At 53.8% G+C, this 16,136-nt stretch overlaps 2 protein-coding genes across 3 annotated transcripts in view; one reads left to right on the forward strand and one right to left on the reverse strand.

Moving 5' to 3' along the window:
- MYOZ3 (myozenin 3) overlaps positions 1 to 16,136 on the forward strand; it is a 373,398-nt gene that overhangs the window by 204,354 nt on the left and 152,908 nt on the right. The gene's annotated exons all lie outside the window — the stretch shown is intronic.
- ANXA6 (annexin A6) overlaps positions 8,015 to 16,136 on the reverse strand; it is a 48,516-nt gene continuing 40,394 nt past the window's right edge. The window contains exons 21-26 of one of the 2 annotated variants that reach the window (XM_024576835.3): positions 16,009 to 16,026; positions 15,273 to 15,369; positions 14,008 to 14,103; positions 12,146 to 12,204; positions 10,719 to 10,841; positions 8,015 to 9,628 (exon numbers count right to left, since the gene is read on the reverse strand). In XM_024576835.3, the coding sequence (XP_024432603.2) occupies positions 9,569 to 9,628; positions 10,719 to 10,841; positions 12,146 to 12,204; positions 14,008 to 14,103; positions 15,273 to 15,369; positions 16,009 to 16,026 (453 nt within the window). In that variant the 3' untranslated portion in view covers positions 8,015 to 9,568. The remainder of the gene's footprint in view (positions 9,629 to 10,718; positions 10,842 to 12,145; positions 12,205 to 14,007; positions 14,104 to 15,272; positions 15,370 to 16,008; positions 16,027 to 16,136) is intronic. The other variant, XM_024576836.3, reaches the window with a different exon arrangement.

Here is a 16,136-nt window from a genome sequence, read left to right on the forward strand (position 1 = left end):
GGAGTGCTAGAGACACCTCCTGGCTGGAGGGCTGCACTCTACAGATGAGGAAGTGATGGCCAGACAAGGGAAGTGACTGTCCAAGTGAGTAAACGGAGGCACTTCCTGACTCTCGGTCCAGTGCTCTGTCCCATACCACATTCAACCCCTTGATGGCAGATGCCACTTTTTAAATGTCCAACAGCTGCATGTGACAAGTGGCTACCAGGCCAGACCATACAGATATCTCCACCCTCCCAGGGTGGAGGACTGCAGGACTAAAGTTCTGCAGGACTAAAGGCACCAGTTCTTGAGTTAGATCAGGTGCTAAGGATGATACACTTCCCTCCCTTTTGCTGGGAGCAAAATACACCTCCCCTCACCCACGCTGTCCGACGCTTCCCTCTCTGCCCTCTGACACCAAACTGAAGGGCCTACCTCACAGCTCAGGAGCAGGCATCAGGGCTGGTGGCAGGCCTCAGTCCCAGGGAGAGAGACCTCCTCTCTGGCTCACTCCATGAAATCTGCTGGTGACCTGAGTCAGCCAGAGCCTTCTGTGAAACTGAGGAATGGCCCTTCCTCGAGGAAATGGAGTTCTAGATTCCTCACCAGGAGAAAACGTCATTCAGCCCTGATGTTTTTTAGATTGTGATATTCCCTCCAAACACTATGTTTTCTCTCCAGAGGCCACAGGAGCCTAGGTCCTCAGAGAGTTCATAAAGCCCAATTTAGGCCAGTTCCTGCTTGTGGAGTCTTCAGCGGCAGGGGGACCCTGGAGGGCTCACAAGGCTGACGGAGCTGGACCTGCCTGAGCTAGAGTCTCCAGTTAGGAATACTTGGCTTGCACATTCGAGGGAAAGAAAGATCAGCGCTGGTTCCCTTTCCCCCCTGCCAAAATGCTGAGAGCAATTATCTTCCCACTCTTTCTCTCTCCCCTCTTCCTTCTTCCAGCAGTGAATTCCCTGAAACTGCTTTCCCTGTTCAGGCCATGGGATAGACACCGAGGAAGAAGAGGCCCTTGGACTAGGCAGCGGAAGAGCTGAGTTTGAGTCCTGGTTCTGCTGCATGGTTCTCAGCAAGTCCTTTCCCCCCGCTCTGATCCTCAGCTGCCCCTTCTATAATGTAGAGGAGTCAGACCAGATCGTCACTGAAGGACCTTCCATTCTGATACTGTGAAGAAATCTAAAAGTGCAGAAGGAGAAGTGAGGGCAGGCCAAGATGGCCAGGAAATAATAACACTAACAGCTAATAGTTAAGATGAACGTGTACCAGGCATGGTACTAAGTGCTCTTACATGAATTATTGCATGCATTCCTCATCAGAACTCTGCAGGGTGGGGTGGGTGCTGCTATTTTACAGATGAGGAAACTGAGGCTCATCGTGGTTTAAGCCAACAGCTAATAAGTGGCATAGCTGGAGTTCGAACTCAGGCCATGTCTCCAGAGCTCACCTGGAGGAGATGAGATCTCTCTGCTGGGCCTCAAAAGATGGGTGAAGTTTGGGTAAACATGAGGATGCTCTCACAGGACCACTCCTTTGATGCTTCATTATCCTCCCCACCCCTCCCACCCTGACACCTCCCATCTTCTTGTTGATGTGTGGGAGCAGCACTGGGCCAGCCTCATAGTAGTCAGTCGGTCCGTAACCATTCAGTGAATGAATGGACTGGACCCCATGGGTTTCCTGATTCACCAGTTTTATTGAAAGCTCCCCAAGGCTGGGGACTCCTCATGCCATTAGGACCTAGCCCAGGACTCTGGGCGTGATATCTGGGTCCCACCATAGACCTAAGAAATCAGACTGTCTGGCAGGGGGTGGGCCCTGAAGGCAGCATTTTTAATAACCTCCCAGGGGTGACCTTAGTACGTAGTAGCGTTTGGGAAACCCAAGCTCCTGAAGCCGGGTCTTCCAACTCCAAAGTGCGAATTATCTGCTGGTAGACAGGCAGCCAAGGAGACCTCGCTGTCACACACCATCAGGTGACAGTCGCTGGCCCCCCAAATATCCAATCCATGACTTTTGCAAGAATGCTTTGAGTCTCCAAGCATCCAGTAGGTGCCAGGCCCACTGCCATTCCTGAGCTCACTGTGTGACCTCAGCACGCAGTTTCCTCTCGCTGTCCCTCACTTTCCTCACCTGTGAAAGGAGGTCCATTCTCATTGCCCATGTATAGCCCTGAGTATAGCTTGTACCTAGAAGGGGTACCCATTGGGATAATTTCATAAAGAATTACATAGGTCAGGGCCTCGTCAACTTTGGTATCCGTTAGAATCACCTGATCCATTTGGTCTTGGGTGGGTCCTTAGACCAGTGGGTGCACTTAAGCATCACCTGGCCAGCTTTGTAAAAATACAGATGACCAGGTCCCACCCCAAGCTAATTACAGCGGAATCTCAGAGGGTGTGGTCTGGGATTGCTATTTCAAAAGCTCCCCAGGTGACTCAAAGTTGTGACTCCTGCTCCCGAAGCTGCCATTCTGAAAGTTGGTTCTGATGCAGGTGGTCCCCGGACCTCACTGTTGCAGGTGGTCTCGCCCCACCTGTTTCCCTTTTTGTACCGGGGAAGGTGCCTTCTCAGTGCCAGGGTCAGACACTGTGAGGACGACAGATTTTAGAATCTGGAGAGAAGAGGGCTCTGTCTCACTTTCTGTGGCTCACAGAACATTGTACGTGGTGGATGTGGAAAGAAAAATGAAAACTCAAGCCAAGTCATGATATGAGGAGAGCAGGTACCTGTGACTCTGCCAGCATCTGAAAGACGGGATTCGGGGATGCATTTTGCAAAGTCGTGCTTTCCAAGGAAACAAATACAGAACGGTATGTTGCAAGATTTTGGCAAAGGAAGATGATCCAAGGACAAATGTTGCAAGACTGGGCTGCTAAAGGAAGTGGCCTCTTGGCCCATCAGATCTGGAACAAAGCTTAGAGATTGTCTTAACCAACCCCCTGGCTAGACAGAAAAGGAAACTGAGGCCAAGGGATAGGGAGGCACGTGCCCAGGGTCAGGCAGGGAGATGTTGAGGAGCGAGCATCAAAGTCCTGGCTCCCCGACCACCTCCTGCCCGCTGCCCTTTCCTCTGTTCCTTAAGTATCTACCACGTCCGTTTTTGCTCCAAGTCCCCAGCCCACCCCCCCTACACTCACACTCTCCTGAACAACACCCAAGGTCAAAGGACAGGACTAAATCTGTGAGGCTGGATGTACACCTGCCAGATGACAGGCACCAAAGCCGGCAGGAGGCTGGGGCGCGTTAGAGAGGAAGGAGCAGTGTCTGATGATGTGGCCTGACCTCAGAAAGGAAGCCTGGTCACCAGGGGGAATTTCCCCGGGTGAGGTCTCCTGGCTATGCAAATATTGTACTCCAATTAACCTGGACCCCAGCATGGGAGAAGGGTGAGGGGACAGTGGACCCTGAGAGAGACAGGGATGTGGGGAAAGCAAGGAATAGGGTCTGAACTTCCCAGGGTGCCTGGATTGTGCCAGATTCCTCCTTTGTAATCTCATTTTGTCCCTGAGACATCCTCCTAAGTAGGAAGGCAGCCTGAGGCCAATAAGGAGAGGGTACATTTGCCCAAGAAAACGTAGTACATTCCAACTGAAAGGGAGATGGGGCCTCAGGAAGCGGCAGTGATGATGATGGAGTCGCTGCTGCCGCCACCGCCGCTGCTGCTGCTGACAAGGGTGACAGTAATGAGGCTGGAGTCCGAGAAGTCTGACAAAGTTTCATTTTGGGTTTCCATCTCACTCACTGGGGAGTTTTATCCTGGGAACAGCTAAAAGGCATCTAGCGGGAGGTAGTGACCCTGACCCCCTTTGGGCAAATCCCAGCGCTTGCTCAGAATGCTAGGGGTATGGCAGCTGGTGCCATTAACCCTTTCACCACCAGCTTCCAGAACATTCCTAGTAACATGAACAGAATGGGAATAATGTTTTTGAAGGAAAATCTCTCTCTCATGCCTCTTTACATTTCACTTACCTTGAGCCTCACTACCCCTCAAAGCCTTCCCCTGGGATCCTGCTCCCTTCCAAGCCTGATCTCATTACTGCCTGGTTCTCCAGGGAGCTGCTCTTGCCTTCCCAGAGCAGGGTGGTCAGGCCTGTGTCTGCCTGCCGCTGAGCCTGGCTGTTTCTCCTCCTGTGGAAGAACATACACAGGAACAGGGGCGTCACTGATTTCTGGAGCTACTCGCCAAGAAGGGCGAGTGTGTGAAAAGCAAGTTTGGGTACTTGTGTGGGGTATTTCCTGTGTGGTCAGTAGCACATATGTGGACCATGGGATCTGTCTTTCTGTTTGTCACTAGCAGTGTGTTTGTGGACCTGAGCATTGTATTCTTTTCTACGTGGCCACTATGTGTGTTTCTGCTTCTGGATGTACACAGTGTGTGTCCCTGTGGGTGTGACTGGCAGTGATTTGGAACCTATGTGTCTGATAGTAGTATTTATAGGCTTTGAGTCTATAAGCCTATAGACCAGCTACCTGGGGAAGTGGGAATGGAAATCGCTGGCCTAGGCCAGGCTTAGCATCTCTATGTCCATCCCCCAGCTGCCCAGCTCAGCTATCAGACCCTCCCCATCCCTGCCCATAGCTGTCTCCATCCAGGTCAAGGCTATCTCCATGGCCATCTCAACTGACTGCAGCTAGTGGTGCAAGAGGCAGATGGTGGTAGCTGGGAGGGAGCATTGGGACCATCCTGCAGGAGGAAATGTATGCTCTGGGGACTGTCACAACCCCTGGGCCTAGGGCAGGGGCTCATTCTTACGTGGCTCTGATTGAGGGCTTCCCAGTGCTTGCTTAGCCGAGAGGGCAGTGGGATGGCCTGCACCCAGTGCCTTGGGCCTCATCTCTGGGTTCCCAGGTAATGACTCCTGGCTTCCTCTCCTCCTCCATCTCTCATTCATTCCCCAGGTCAGGCCCTTTCCTTGGTTTCTTGCTTCCCCATGTCTTTCTTTTCTTTTCTCTGCCTCTGCTTCTTCCACTCTGGCTCAGATCCCCATTCCTCCAAGCCTGCCCAATGGTGTCCTGGGTGCTACTCCCACCTCCTCCACAGAGGCATCCTCTTTCTAAAGGACTTCTCTTGTTCCTAACACATTCAGGGGCTGGCTGGAGCCTGGAGGACCAAGTCCGCACCCTGGCCCCGACTCTCTGTGAACCCCCAGATGGTGTTCTCACACTGGGTATGGGGCCCAAGGACCAAGAGGCCCTACCTGTTCCTCTACGTCCCCCTCTGTGCCCTTGCTTGAGCTGTTGCCTCTGCCTGGAACCCCCTCCCACCTTTAATAGCTTTCATTGTTGAAAGCCTATCTACCCACCTTTTGAGGTGCCTGGTACGTGCCCCTCTCCAGGGAGCCAGTCTCGGTTTCTCTGTGGTTAACCTGTGCTGGATGAATTTTTCTAATAATCTTCCTTCCCCCCTTAGCTCTCTGAGGGTTAGCAGCATAGTGTAGGGACTCAGGATCCCTCAGAGGCTGATGAAAGACTTCCTCTCCCTTCCTCATCCATGGAATGGAATCTAGCCTATGTATTCATAACAAAGAGCTGCTGTTTACTGAGTCCTCACCCGTCTTGAGCAGTGTGGTGAGATATATATGCATTGCCTAATTTAGTCTTCACAACACTGTGATAGAGAACCCTTTGTCATTCCCATTTTACAGATGAGGAAATCAAGGCATAGCGAGGTCAGGTGACTTATCTATGCCCAAGCAGCTGACTGGGATTCGAGGCCGGCCTGCCTGCCTCTGTAGACCTGGTTAGACACCTAGAATTTCCCACTTGCCTAACTTCAACCATAAGCTGGGGGAAGTCTGCCTCGGGAAACCTGAGGTCTGAGGGGAGGGGAGAGGCCCGTGAGAGCGCTGATTTACTGCTTCTGGGTGCTGACGTTTGGGTTGGGCAACTTCACACTTCTCCCTCCCATCGTCCATCCGCTTGGTCCAGCTTCCACATCGGGAGGAAGAGGACAGGCCAGCAGAGACAGCAGAGCAGGAGTCAGGAGCCCCAGGTGCTGGCCCCAGATCTAAGCCATGGTCACAATCCTGTGCCTCCATTTCCAGACCTTTGAAACAAGGGGGCCGCTGTGGGTGACCTCCAGGACCATTCCCAGCTCCACTGATCCGTGATGTACTCCCCACGGACCATTAAAGGAGGCAGTCGCCCCTGCCCTACCATGAGGGGAGGAATGGTTACGGAAAAGCCTGTCCCGCGGTGTCCTTCGGGAGGCGACTCGTAGCTCTCAGCAAAGCTGGGGCACAGAGACTACCAGGGGTTTCACACAGCCAGCAGTCCCCACACTGCTCTCCAGTGGCAGGAAATGTGACAGCGGCCATTCCCAAACAGCCGCTCTGTGCCCTGGTTAAAAGGGCAACCCACTCCCAGCCAGCCACTTCCTTCAGACATTCCCTTGTGGCCCCAAGGACCAAGGTCGGCACATCCCAGCCCAGGGCTTCTGAAAGGGCTGGCCCTGAAGGGATGCTGCACGGCTCAAGCCAGGAGGGGAACGCCAGGCGTCAGAGGGAGGATGGCTCTAGGTGGAGGAAGAAGGTGGGAGAGCGTGTAGGGTGCCTATGTGAAAGCCCTGGACCCGGCCGGGCCAGGGCTGCAGGGTCCCCGTTCTGTCTGCTGCGAGAGTGCTGTGCCCCTGGGCCCATTGCTTCCTCTCTGTGGAAGTGACGGTTGTCTTTCTGTAACTGAGAGGGAGGTGAGAATTTCTGAGGGCCCCTTCCACAGTTAGAACCCTCACAACCATCATCCCCTTCTCCCACTTTGAGACAGCCGTGGTTTGGGCTTCTGCTTTCTCTTTCCTTTTAGCTTTAGTTTAGTCCCCGCTTCTCTCCCTTGAACTCTGGCCACAGAAGCAATCTCCGGCAAGTTACCGGTTATCAGTTGATACAGGTGTTTTGGAGGGAGCAGGGTGGGACACTCTAATGGAAGCTCTTAAGGATTGGGACCACACCGGTCTAACTTTGCATCCTTAGCCTTGAGCACACAGCAGGGCACATAGGAGCCATTCCATGGTATAAGCTGCGTGAATGAAGGAGTGAGCACCCTGGATTCAGGATGGTGGCTACTCCCTCCGCTGCCACAGATCTGGAAAAAAATGAGGTTTGCCCTCTAGGCACCCGGGTCTTAACGAGATTATTGAAATAGACTCCCAACTGGCCACCCTCCTGTTAGGTTTTGCTCAAATGCATGGCTAGATACACACCTTCCTTACCCGAGAAAGGCTCCCCTGGCTTGTAAGATGGAATACGGATATATGCGTCCTCTGTAATTGGATGCGAACTCTTATTTCTAATCTGGCCTACTTTACACCACAAACCCCGAGGGCCCCCTACTACCAACCAATCCCAGAACACCACCCACCCAACTGTATGAAAACCAAGTGCACAATGCACATTGGGAGATTGGAATAGTATCTTGTCCACCACCAGGGTAGTTAGCACTATCCTCATTCCCGGTTTCTAGGAGTTCCAGAATTCCTGGTTTCTCCATGTGTGTTCCCCTCAGCCTCAAGGGGCCTCCCGACTTCTATCCCCTCAGGTCCCATCGCTCTTCCCTTTCCACTTGCAGCCCATTTCTCCTCAGTACCTATTTTTAAGGAAACTTCGTATTTGTCTTTGGATGCTTCTGCGATCTGCAGCTGACTTCTTGGGAACAAAGCTCAGAAAACATCACGGGATCCACATCGCAGCCCCTGCAGTGGGGCCTGGCTCAGGGCTGGGGGTGCTGGCAGGCGAGCCCAAGCCCATTAGGACCCCACTCTGCACTCCCACGCATCACCTTCCACCCCACAAAGGCTATGAGATAAGCAGAACTGGGGGCCTGTTTTACAGATGAGGAAACTGAGGCTCAGAAGTGACATGCCCCCAGTCAGTTAAAGGCAAAGGTCTGACTCCACACAGGCCTAACCATTTTGTTCATTTATCTTCAGGTAACAGTGAACTTGGGCAAATACCCCAAAAAGCTCAGCTGACTCTCACGGGGTTTGGGCTCATCACAGCCTGGCCGACGGCAGGAAGTAGAGAAGACACAAGATAGATTGTCTCTCAGACTCATTTTGTCAGAGACGAGAGAAAGCTCTTTTTCAGAGCTGCTGGGTCCAACCCTCATTGTACAAATGAAGAAACTGAGGCTGGGTGAGGGCACTGGCTAGTTCCAAGGTCACACACTGAAGGAGGGACAACACTGGACCCAATAAGTCTCCCAACCACCTACGGTCCCTGCACAGCTACTACAGCAAACACACAATGAACTTCCAGGAGAGGCCAGGCACCTGGGACAGGGAGCAGAGCTCTCTGGCCAGCAGACACGGCCATGCCACGTCACTGGACAACTTTAGATCCGAGTCTCGGAGTAGAAGCAGAGCTGGGGGAAGGGAGACGGAGAAACTGCAGTTGAGTCTGCTGCTTATCAGTGATCTTCATGAAGTGGAAACTTTCCACGGGCCTCCCCAGATCACGATCACATCTGGTGCCCTTGAAAGGTTCAAAAGAGGAAGTTCGGGTTAGGCTGTGGTGGATGACGAGCACACAAACACCCCAGCAGCAGGAGAGGGGCCCGCGGCGCAGGGTTGGACTCACTCCGGGGTGGGCTGCAGTGAGGACGCTCCAGGCTGCAGCTTCTGGGTCAAACACACAGAGCCTCACTGGACGTGCATTTGTGTGTGTCTTTTTGTTTAAAGAGACAAGTGTAAAGTAAATGATTTGGAGGCACATCCTAAATGTCAATGTCAGAAGAAAAAGCCAAGATCTTTTGCCCCACTCTCCCATTTTGTGAGTGAGAAAACAGACGCGGGAAGGGAAAGAGGCTGACACAGGTAAATTGTCTTCCAGACTCATTTTGTCAGAGATGTGTGTGCATCTAACATATTCGGAACTGCTGGGTCCAACCCTCATCGTACAAATGAAGAAACAGGGGCCGGGGGAGGGTACTGGCTAGTCCAAGGTCACACACCGAGGGAGGGACAAGACTGGACCCATTAAGTCTCCCAATCACCCACGACCCCTGCACAGCTACTTCTGTGAAGTGTGTGGCCGATGGACATTTGAACCCAGGTATCTGGACCCCCCAGTTCGGTGCTCTAGCACAACCACCCAGATGGAGGCAGATGAAATGCTAGCACAGGCCTGTCAGCTGGCCGGAGACACGTATCTTCCCCCATCTGCCCTCCCACCCCCGTCCCGAGAACACTCAGTTGGCACCTGCCACCGCGCCCCACTGTTCAAAGCACAGACATTACTCATTTCATAGACAGAGGCTCAGTACGTGTTTGGATTTGACAAAGCCCAACCGGGGCAGGGGCTGTGGCAGGGACACAAGGATGGAGGAGACAGTGGGGAGGGGAGGTGGACGGAACCTACGGCTACGGTTCTTCAGCCGCTCAGATATGAGGAGTGACCGCTCTGGGCCTTCAGTGGCCTCTGGGGGTGGGAGCCTTTCCTAAGCCCCAGTTGATGACAAGAGCCCACCCTGCCCCCCTTCCCCCCACCCCCGCCCCTTCCCCAGTCTCTGAAATTGGAGCAATCAGGCTTGGTCACGGCGGCTGGTGCTGATGATCATTTCTCAGTGGAGGTGCCCGCCAAAGCTGGTGGCCCTAGTCCTCGCCACCACAAATAGCCAGCAAGGCCTTCATGAAGTCTCCGGAGGTATCGCCCTGGCAGAGGCAGAGGGAGAGCTAAGTGACAACAACCCTGACAGCCCCCCTGCCCCCTCCCCCAGCCGCCCATTTTCCAGGAGCGGTCTGTGCATGTGCAGATGTGTGTGTGTTTATCACATTCCTTTTCTACACGGAAACGGACACGCACCACTCACGCTAGTCTGAACCATACTTTTCTGAATCAAGAGAAGATCCCACAGCAGCACACAGAGCTCCCCCATGCTTTTTCATGGCTGCATCGTATTCTACTGCAGGGACAGACCATCCTTTCTTTACCAATCCTCTAGGGAGGGCTTCCACTCCTGTCATTATAAACAGTGCTGGCACAAATACTCTTTGCCTTTGGGAATATGTATGGCTGTCTGTAGTGTAAATTCCTACACATAGAAATACCAAGTCCAAAGTGCACATGTTTCAAATTTGGGAATCTCCAATCTTCCCTTTAAAGGCGTGTCACCCAGTTCCCTCCCCACCACGCCTGCGGGACACTGCCCGGGAGGTCTGCCACTGTCTTGTCACGCAAGGACAACATTGACCTTTAAGGTCCTGGGCAGTGTCAAAGACAAGAAAACGGGCTCCATGGTGAAAGCAGTCGACGTAAAAGGGCCACATGCTACACGATTCCATTTATGTGAAGTGCCCAGAACAGGCACAGCTACAGAGACAGAGGATGGCTTGCTGGTGGCCGAGGGCTGGGGGCGGACACAGGTGAATAGGTACGAGGATCGCGGTGGTGTGACGGACACGTTTTAGGCTGGACTGTGTGTGCACAACTTGTTACATTTACTAACATTTTTTAAATTACAGGTGAATTTTATGGCATGTGAATTATATGTCAATAACAACTTCTAAAAAGCAAAAAGAAAGGCTCCTGTTTTCTCTGGAAATCTGTGATGATAAACTTTTGCTCCATCTGGAATTTACTCTGGTATAAACAGGGAGGCAGGCCTTTCATTTAGCAATATCCTGGCTGTCCCAAGAGGTATCATCGAGAAAAACACCGTGGGAATGAAAAGGACTTAAATTCTTCCCTTCAGGGACCTGACACCCACCCCCTTCCCCACCGACCTCTGGCCCCGCCCCTCACCTCAATGGCCTTGTGGAGAGACTTGTCGTATTTCTCAATGAACTCCCGCCGGACGTTGAGCAGGTCGATCTCACTCCGGGAGACCATGATCCTGCTGAGGGTTTTCTCATCCGTGCCCGCACCCTGGGGGGCCACGCGTGGGGGGTACGCAGGGCAGGAGAAGAAACAGGGCCATCAGGCAAGGACTAGGGCTTGTCCATCTGCCCCTCTCCCCTTTCCCTCAGAAACCAGGGTGGAATATTCTGCCTCCATTTGCCACAAACAGTTCCGACCCAAGTTAACTCCCCTGGGCCTAGGACTGGCCAGGCAGGCAAGAATGGCTTGTGTGAGTTGAAGCGTGTGCCCCTAAATTCAAGTCCACCTGGAACCTCACAAAGTGACCTCATTTGGAAACAGAGTCTTTGCACATGTGATTAGTTGTGGTCCTCCTGGATTAGGGTTGGCCCCAGACCCGACAACCTGTGACCTTGTAAGAAGAGGACACCTGGGCGTGTACACAGAGAAGGCAGACTAGAGGGGTTCACCCACACGCCAAGAAACAGCAGGGTTCCTGGTGTCAGAGAAGCTGGAGAGAGGCCCCCTCAGAGCCTCCGGAAGAAACCAATCTTGCCAACACCTTCGCTTTGCACTTCTGGCCTCTATAACCGTGACAGAATAAATCCTACGGTCACTTGGTTTGTGGCCATTGGTCACGGTAGCACAGGGCACAAGGAGCAGGCACAGGACAGATGGGGAGTGCAGGCCACCAGAGCCCACCTCCGCCCCCAGGGAGCTCGGGTCACCAGCATAGGAGGCAGAGCTGGCACACGGTGAGTGCTCAGTAAATGGCTGTCATGTGCGGGGACTGCAGGCTGAGAGGAGTCTCTGGCTCGCTCCCACCAGGCAGGCTGCCCAGGCTCCGTCAGCAGCTGAGATTCCACTCGTTGGGCTGAGAGCGTGGACAGCGTGGTTTTCAGGAAGCCAGCGCCAGTCCCAGAGCTGAGCACTTGTTACCTTTTGTGATCATTAGTCACAGGAAGCAGCGTGTCACCTGCTAGAATGTGAGCTCTGACAGGGCAGAGACTGTGTCCCTCTCACCCAGCTCTGGGTCTCCAGGGCAAGTCCCTCGACTTTGCCTGTGGGACTGGACCATTCTTTCTGGTGGGGATCTTTCCTGTGCGCTGTGGGCTGTTAGCAGAATCCCTGCCCTTGACCTACAAGGTGCAAGCAGCCGTCACTCCCCAAGCTGTGACAACCAAAATGTGTCAGAACATTGCCAAATGTGCCCTGGGAGGGCAAAGCCACTCCCCACCCCAGGCTGAGAATGACAGTCCTAGAGACACAGGACAGATGCTGGTAGGTATCGAATGGGGGACACAGCTGTCACAGTGCTGACCTGAGGGGTGACGAAGTGCTGGAAGGGAAAGGGACAAACGAGTAGGTCTTACCTTCATGGACTTGTAAAGTTTGTCGGCGAAGAAGAGAGGTTTATTCTTGACACTTTGAACTGGCCAGAAGAGAAGGACACAGGGATGTCGGACAGAGCAGTTGTGCCTGGACTCTGGGTGGGGACTTCTCCCACCTCCTCCCCCCAAACCTGGGCCTGCAGGTCATACTCAGGGCCTGACTCACTCACTCCCCCTTCCCGATGCTGCCTCCTCTGGCTCATGCCTAGGCCTGGCTCTGGCTGGTTTGCAACTCACTTCCGGCTGAGGTGCTTGCCGCTCACCACGGTGAGTAGCGGACTCAAAGGAAGCAACCCTCATGAACCTAAGGCACAGGGCCTCAAACTTCTCAGTGCAGGAGGGTCACCAGAGATGTTGTTTAAAACTCAAGTGTTAAGCCCTGGCTGGGGTGGCTCAGTGGATTAAGCACCAGCTTGTGAACTAAAAGGTCACTGGTTCGATACCCGGTCAGGGTACATGCCTGGGTTTTGGTCCAGGTCCCCAGTTGGGGTATGCAAGAGATAACCAAGTTGATGTTTCTCTCCCCTTCCCTCCCTTCCCATCTGTCTAAAAATAAATAAATTTATTTTAAAAAATTAAAATAAAACACAGGTGTCAGCCTTTACCCGAGGGGACTCAGATTCCAGGAATATATTGAGCAGCAGCTCTCAGAGCCTGGCTCCTGGACAGCTGCATCAGTGACATCTGGGGACTTGGTAGAGATGCAAATTCTCATGCCCCACCCCAGGTGTGCTGAAGCTGCAGCTCTGAAGGCGGGTGACCAACTCATCCCACTCTGCCTGGGACAGTCCTGGTGTTAGGGTGGCAGCCCTGATTTCCCCAACCCCCACCTGCCAGTGCCTGTCTGGCTATACCAACCCACCCCTTTCTCAAGGCCTGGTGGTCTCTGGCCCTCAGCAGCTGATGGATTTCAAGGCTCTAGAACCGCCATGGGGGTGTCTCAGCTTAAGGAGGAGGAATCAGATGCCAGTCCCAGAAAGCCAGAACGACTCTGGATACAAGTATTTCTACGAGGACGGTAAGAGGCGGGGGCCATGCACCCCAGGGGCACAGTCACACAGACACAGTCCCTGCAACAGGCCCAGGAACCCATGGGAGTGACTGCATCACACACCAGCCTGCCAAGCTCCTTGTGCAGTTTCCTACCACCTTCCTTCCAAACACACCCCAAGCTCCTTGGCCTGAAAGTCAAAGCTCCTACCTCCCTTTGCTCCCCTTCCTCCAAACACACTGCGAATTCCTTCGTGGCTTTGTCCTCCTCTGATGTCCTTCCCTTCTGCCCTCCACTACTTCACCTCCCCAAATCCCACCCCCATCCTGCAAGGCTGTACTTGACATGCACTCCTTAAGTTGTATCACCGATACTCTGGTTTCTCTTCAGATCGTATAAGTCTTTCGCCTTAAGTTGTATCACCTCCTCCAAGAAGCCTGCCCTGACTAAATCAATCCACTTAAGAGCAGATTCAGCAGAAACTTCCACCCTCTGCAACCAACCCAGAAACCTAAAGCCTGCCTTAGAGGACCCTGGGGCCTGCTGTGGATGGAGTGATATGGGGTGTGTATGTAGGCACCCCCGTCCCGCAGGACACTGCATCCCTACCCAGCCCTCCTGGTTTCTTCCCCAGGGTAAGCTGTTTCCTATTCCTGCCCCACAGCCTGGAACCAGTCCTCATATTACCCCACCAATCCCACATTGGTACGACCACTGGGGCCAGCACATGGCACTGCTGATTTTCTAGTACTAGTAGCTGCCACAGCCATTGTTCAGGGGCTCTGGCCATATTCTCAATGCCCCCAGTCCTGCCCTTGACCTCTAGCCCCTTCTTTTGGTCCCCGCCAGTTACCAATGGCCACAAAGGCGTCTCTGACGTCCCCAGACATTTCCTTCTTGATGACATGTTCCACGTCATAGTTGGTCATCTTGATGAACTCCTGGAAGACTGGCACCAAGAGAAGCCCCATGGGTGAGCTTCGGTTCACAGGGAGAGGGGAGATCACCCCGGTCCCGCCCACCCAGCTCCACCCACAGGCTGTGCCTGGCAAAGTGGAAAGGAGCAGCAGGTATAGCTGTGTCCAGGCACAGTCGCTGTGGGAGGGAAGTTCTGACCTCAGGCTGCCTTGGGCTCAGAGCCTAATCCGTGTCAAGTCAGGCACTGCCCCAGGGCCTTGGTCAAGTTCTAGGAACCTGGGCTGGGGCAGTAGATGAGCATGGGTCCCAGTCACCACTCTGCCAGAACTCACGGAATGACCTTGGAGGACCCCCTCTTCACTTTTGGGCCACCCCTTCATCCTGTGTCAAGTTGGGATAGAGACTACTCTAAGCACTCACAATAACAGCACTAAGGAAGTTACCATGTGCCAGGCATTGTGCTAAGTGCTGTTTGTGAATATATTTTGCACATCTTCACAGCAATCTTGTGTGGCAGGACTAAAATCCCAGGTTCGAGCTAAGGGAATTCAGACACAGATATGCCCCACCTTGCCCAGGGCTTCAGGGCTGGTAAGCGGGAGGCTGGAATCAAGACGGCACAACTCCTGGGTTTCTTCTTTTAGCCACTACGCTAAAGCGCTTTACGAATTTTACTGACGAGTGCCAGGCAGATGCATGCTTAAAGGTCTTAGTGGAAAGAACCCTTCACAGTCACCTCATGTCAGGGCCGCCGCATACTGGTGTGCCCTGTGCATGTGGCAGCCTGTGGCTCAAAGACCAGTACGTGGTCCTTATTTCATCGCCACCCCTCACTGCCTTGCTCTTGGCAGACGTCCCAATGGGTCATGACACAGAACCTCCAAATCTTTCTCAACACAGAATCGCAGGTGGCCACCACCAACCCTTTGGGCTGGCTGGCCGTGGAAGTGAAAGCCACCCGCTTTCCCTCATCCCAGGCATCCCACCCTTCCCTAAGGAGGTGGAGGGAGTTGGCCCAAGGCTGAAGGACACCAGGACTGGACCCTGGGGCTCCCTGTCCCAATCAGCCACCGTACTCTGTTGTTGGGGGAGGGAGTAGGTGGGCGGGCAATTGGCTCCTCTGGTCACAGAGAGCTGACAGATCCTCAACAGATGTGAGGGTCTTCCCGCTGAGTTGAAAGGGGAGGACTGAGGCCTCACCTCTCCGGAGGTGTGCGTAACTCCGCGTACACAGGATGGTCATGAACCGCGTCTCCATGGAAGCTTTGTCTCCACCACTGGATGTGTCGGCTATTTCCTGTGAGCCCAGGTGGGGGCGAGGATTTGGGAGGGGAGACATGAGAAAGCCTTGGTTATCACTCACTTCCATGGCTTTGCCTAGTCCGAGGACAGTTAGAAGTTGCCCTGCCCCCACCACCCAGGGACACTGACATCGGCCCCTTCTTCCTTCCTCGGCCTCCTCAGCCCCCTCCAGTTCCCAGGAACCCTGTGGGCAGACACACTGCGCCTCACAACCACAGGACAGTGACCCAGGGGAGGGGCAAACAGGCACTGGGCGTGGGGGAGCTGGGCAGCACTTCTGTGCACAAGGAAAAATGGCCTAGCCGGAGTTTCCCCAAGTGTCAGCAACGTCCCACGTACTTGAACACCCCACATATGTGCTTCCACAACACTCTTCTAGCCAGCTATCAGTTCTGCTTGCACTGACTTTAAATATCCCTTTAAAACAACCCATTTCCCACGGGAAGGGAGTGGCGAATGTTTGGGAAACACTTGCCTGGCCCATTTTCACCCAGTGGGGTTCTTAGAGGAGAGGGAGAGAGAGAAGCCGTGGGGCGAACCCCAGATCACTGCCTGGCTCTGCCCCACTCAGCCCCACCCAGAATCACACCCGACTCAGAGGCCTTAAAATCCACAGGGACACCACGACACTCACCAAGATCTCAGCCGCCACCTGAGAGCAGGGAGGAGAGAGAGGGGGAGGCAAGAGTCAGAGGTGGGTCCAGAGAGGGTGGCTCTGGGTTACAGGGGTAGGGGGCCTGGCTCAGGGCGGCCCCCAGGCGA

This window comes from Desmodus rotundus, chromosome 6 (genome assembly GCF_022682495.2).
Source record: "Desmodus rotundus isolate HL8 chromosome 6, HLdesRot8A.1, whole genome shotgun sequence".
NCBI lineage: Eukaryota > Metazoa > Chordata > Mammalia > Chiroptera > Phyllostomidae > Desmodus > Desmodus rotundus.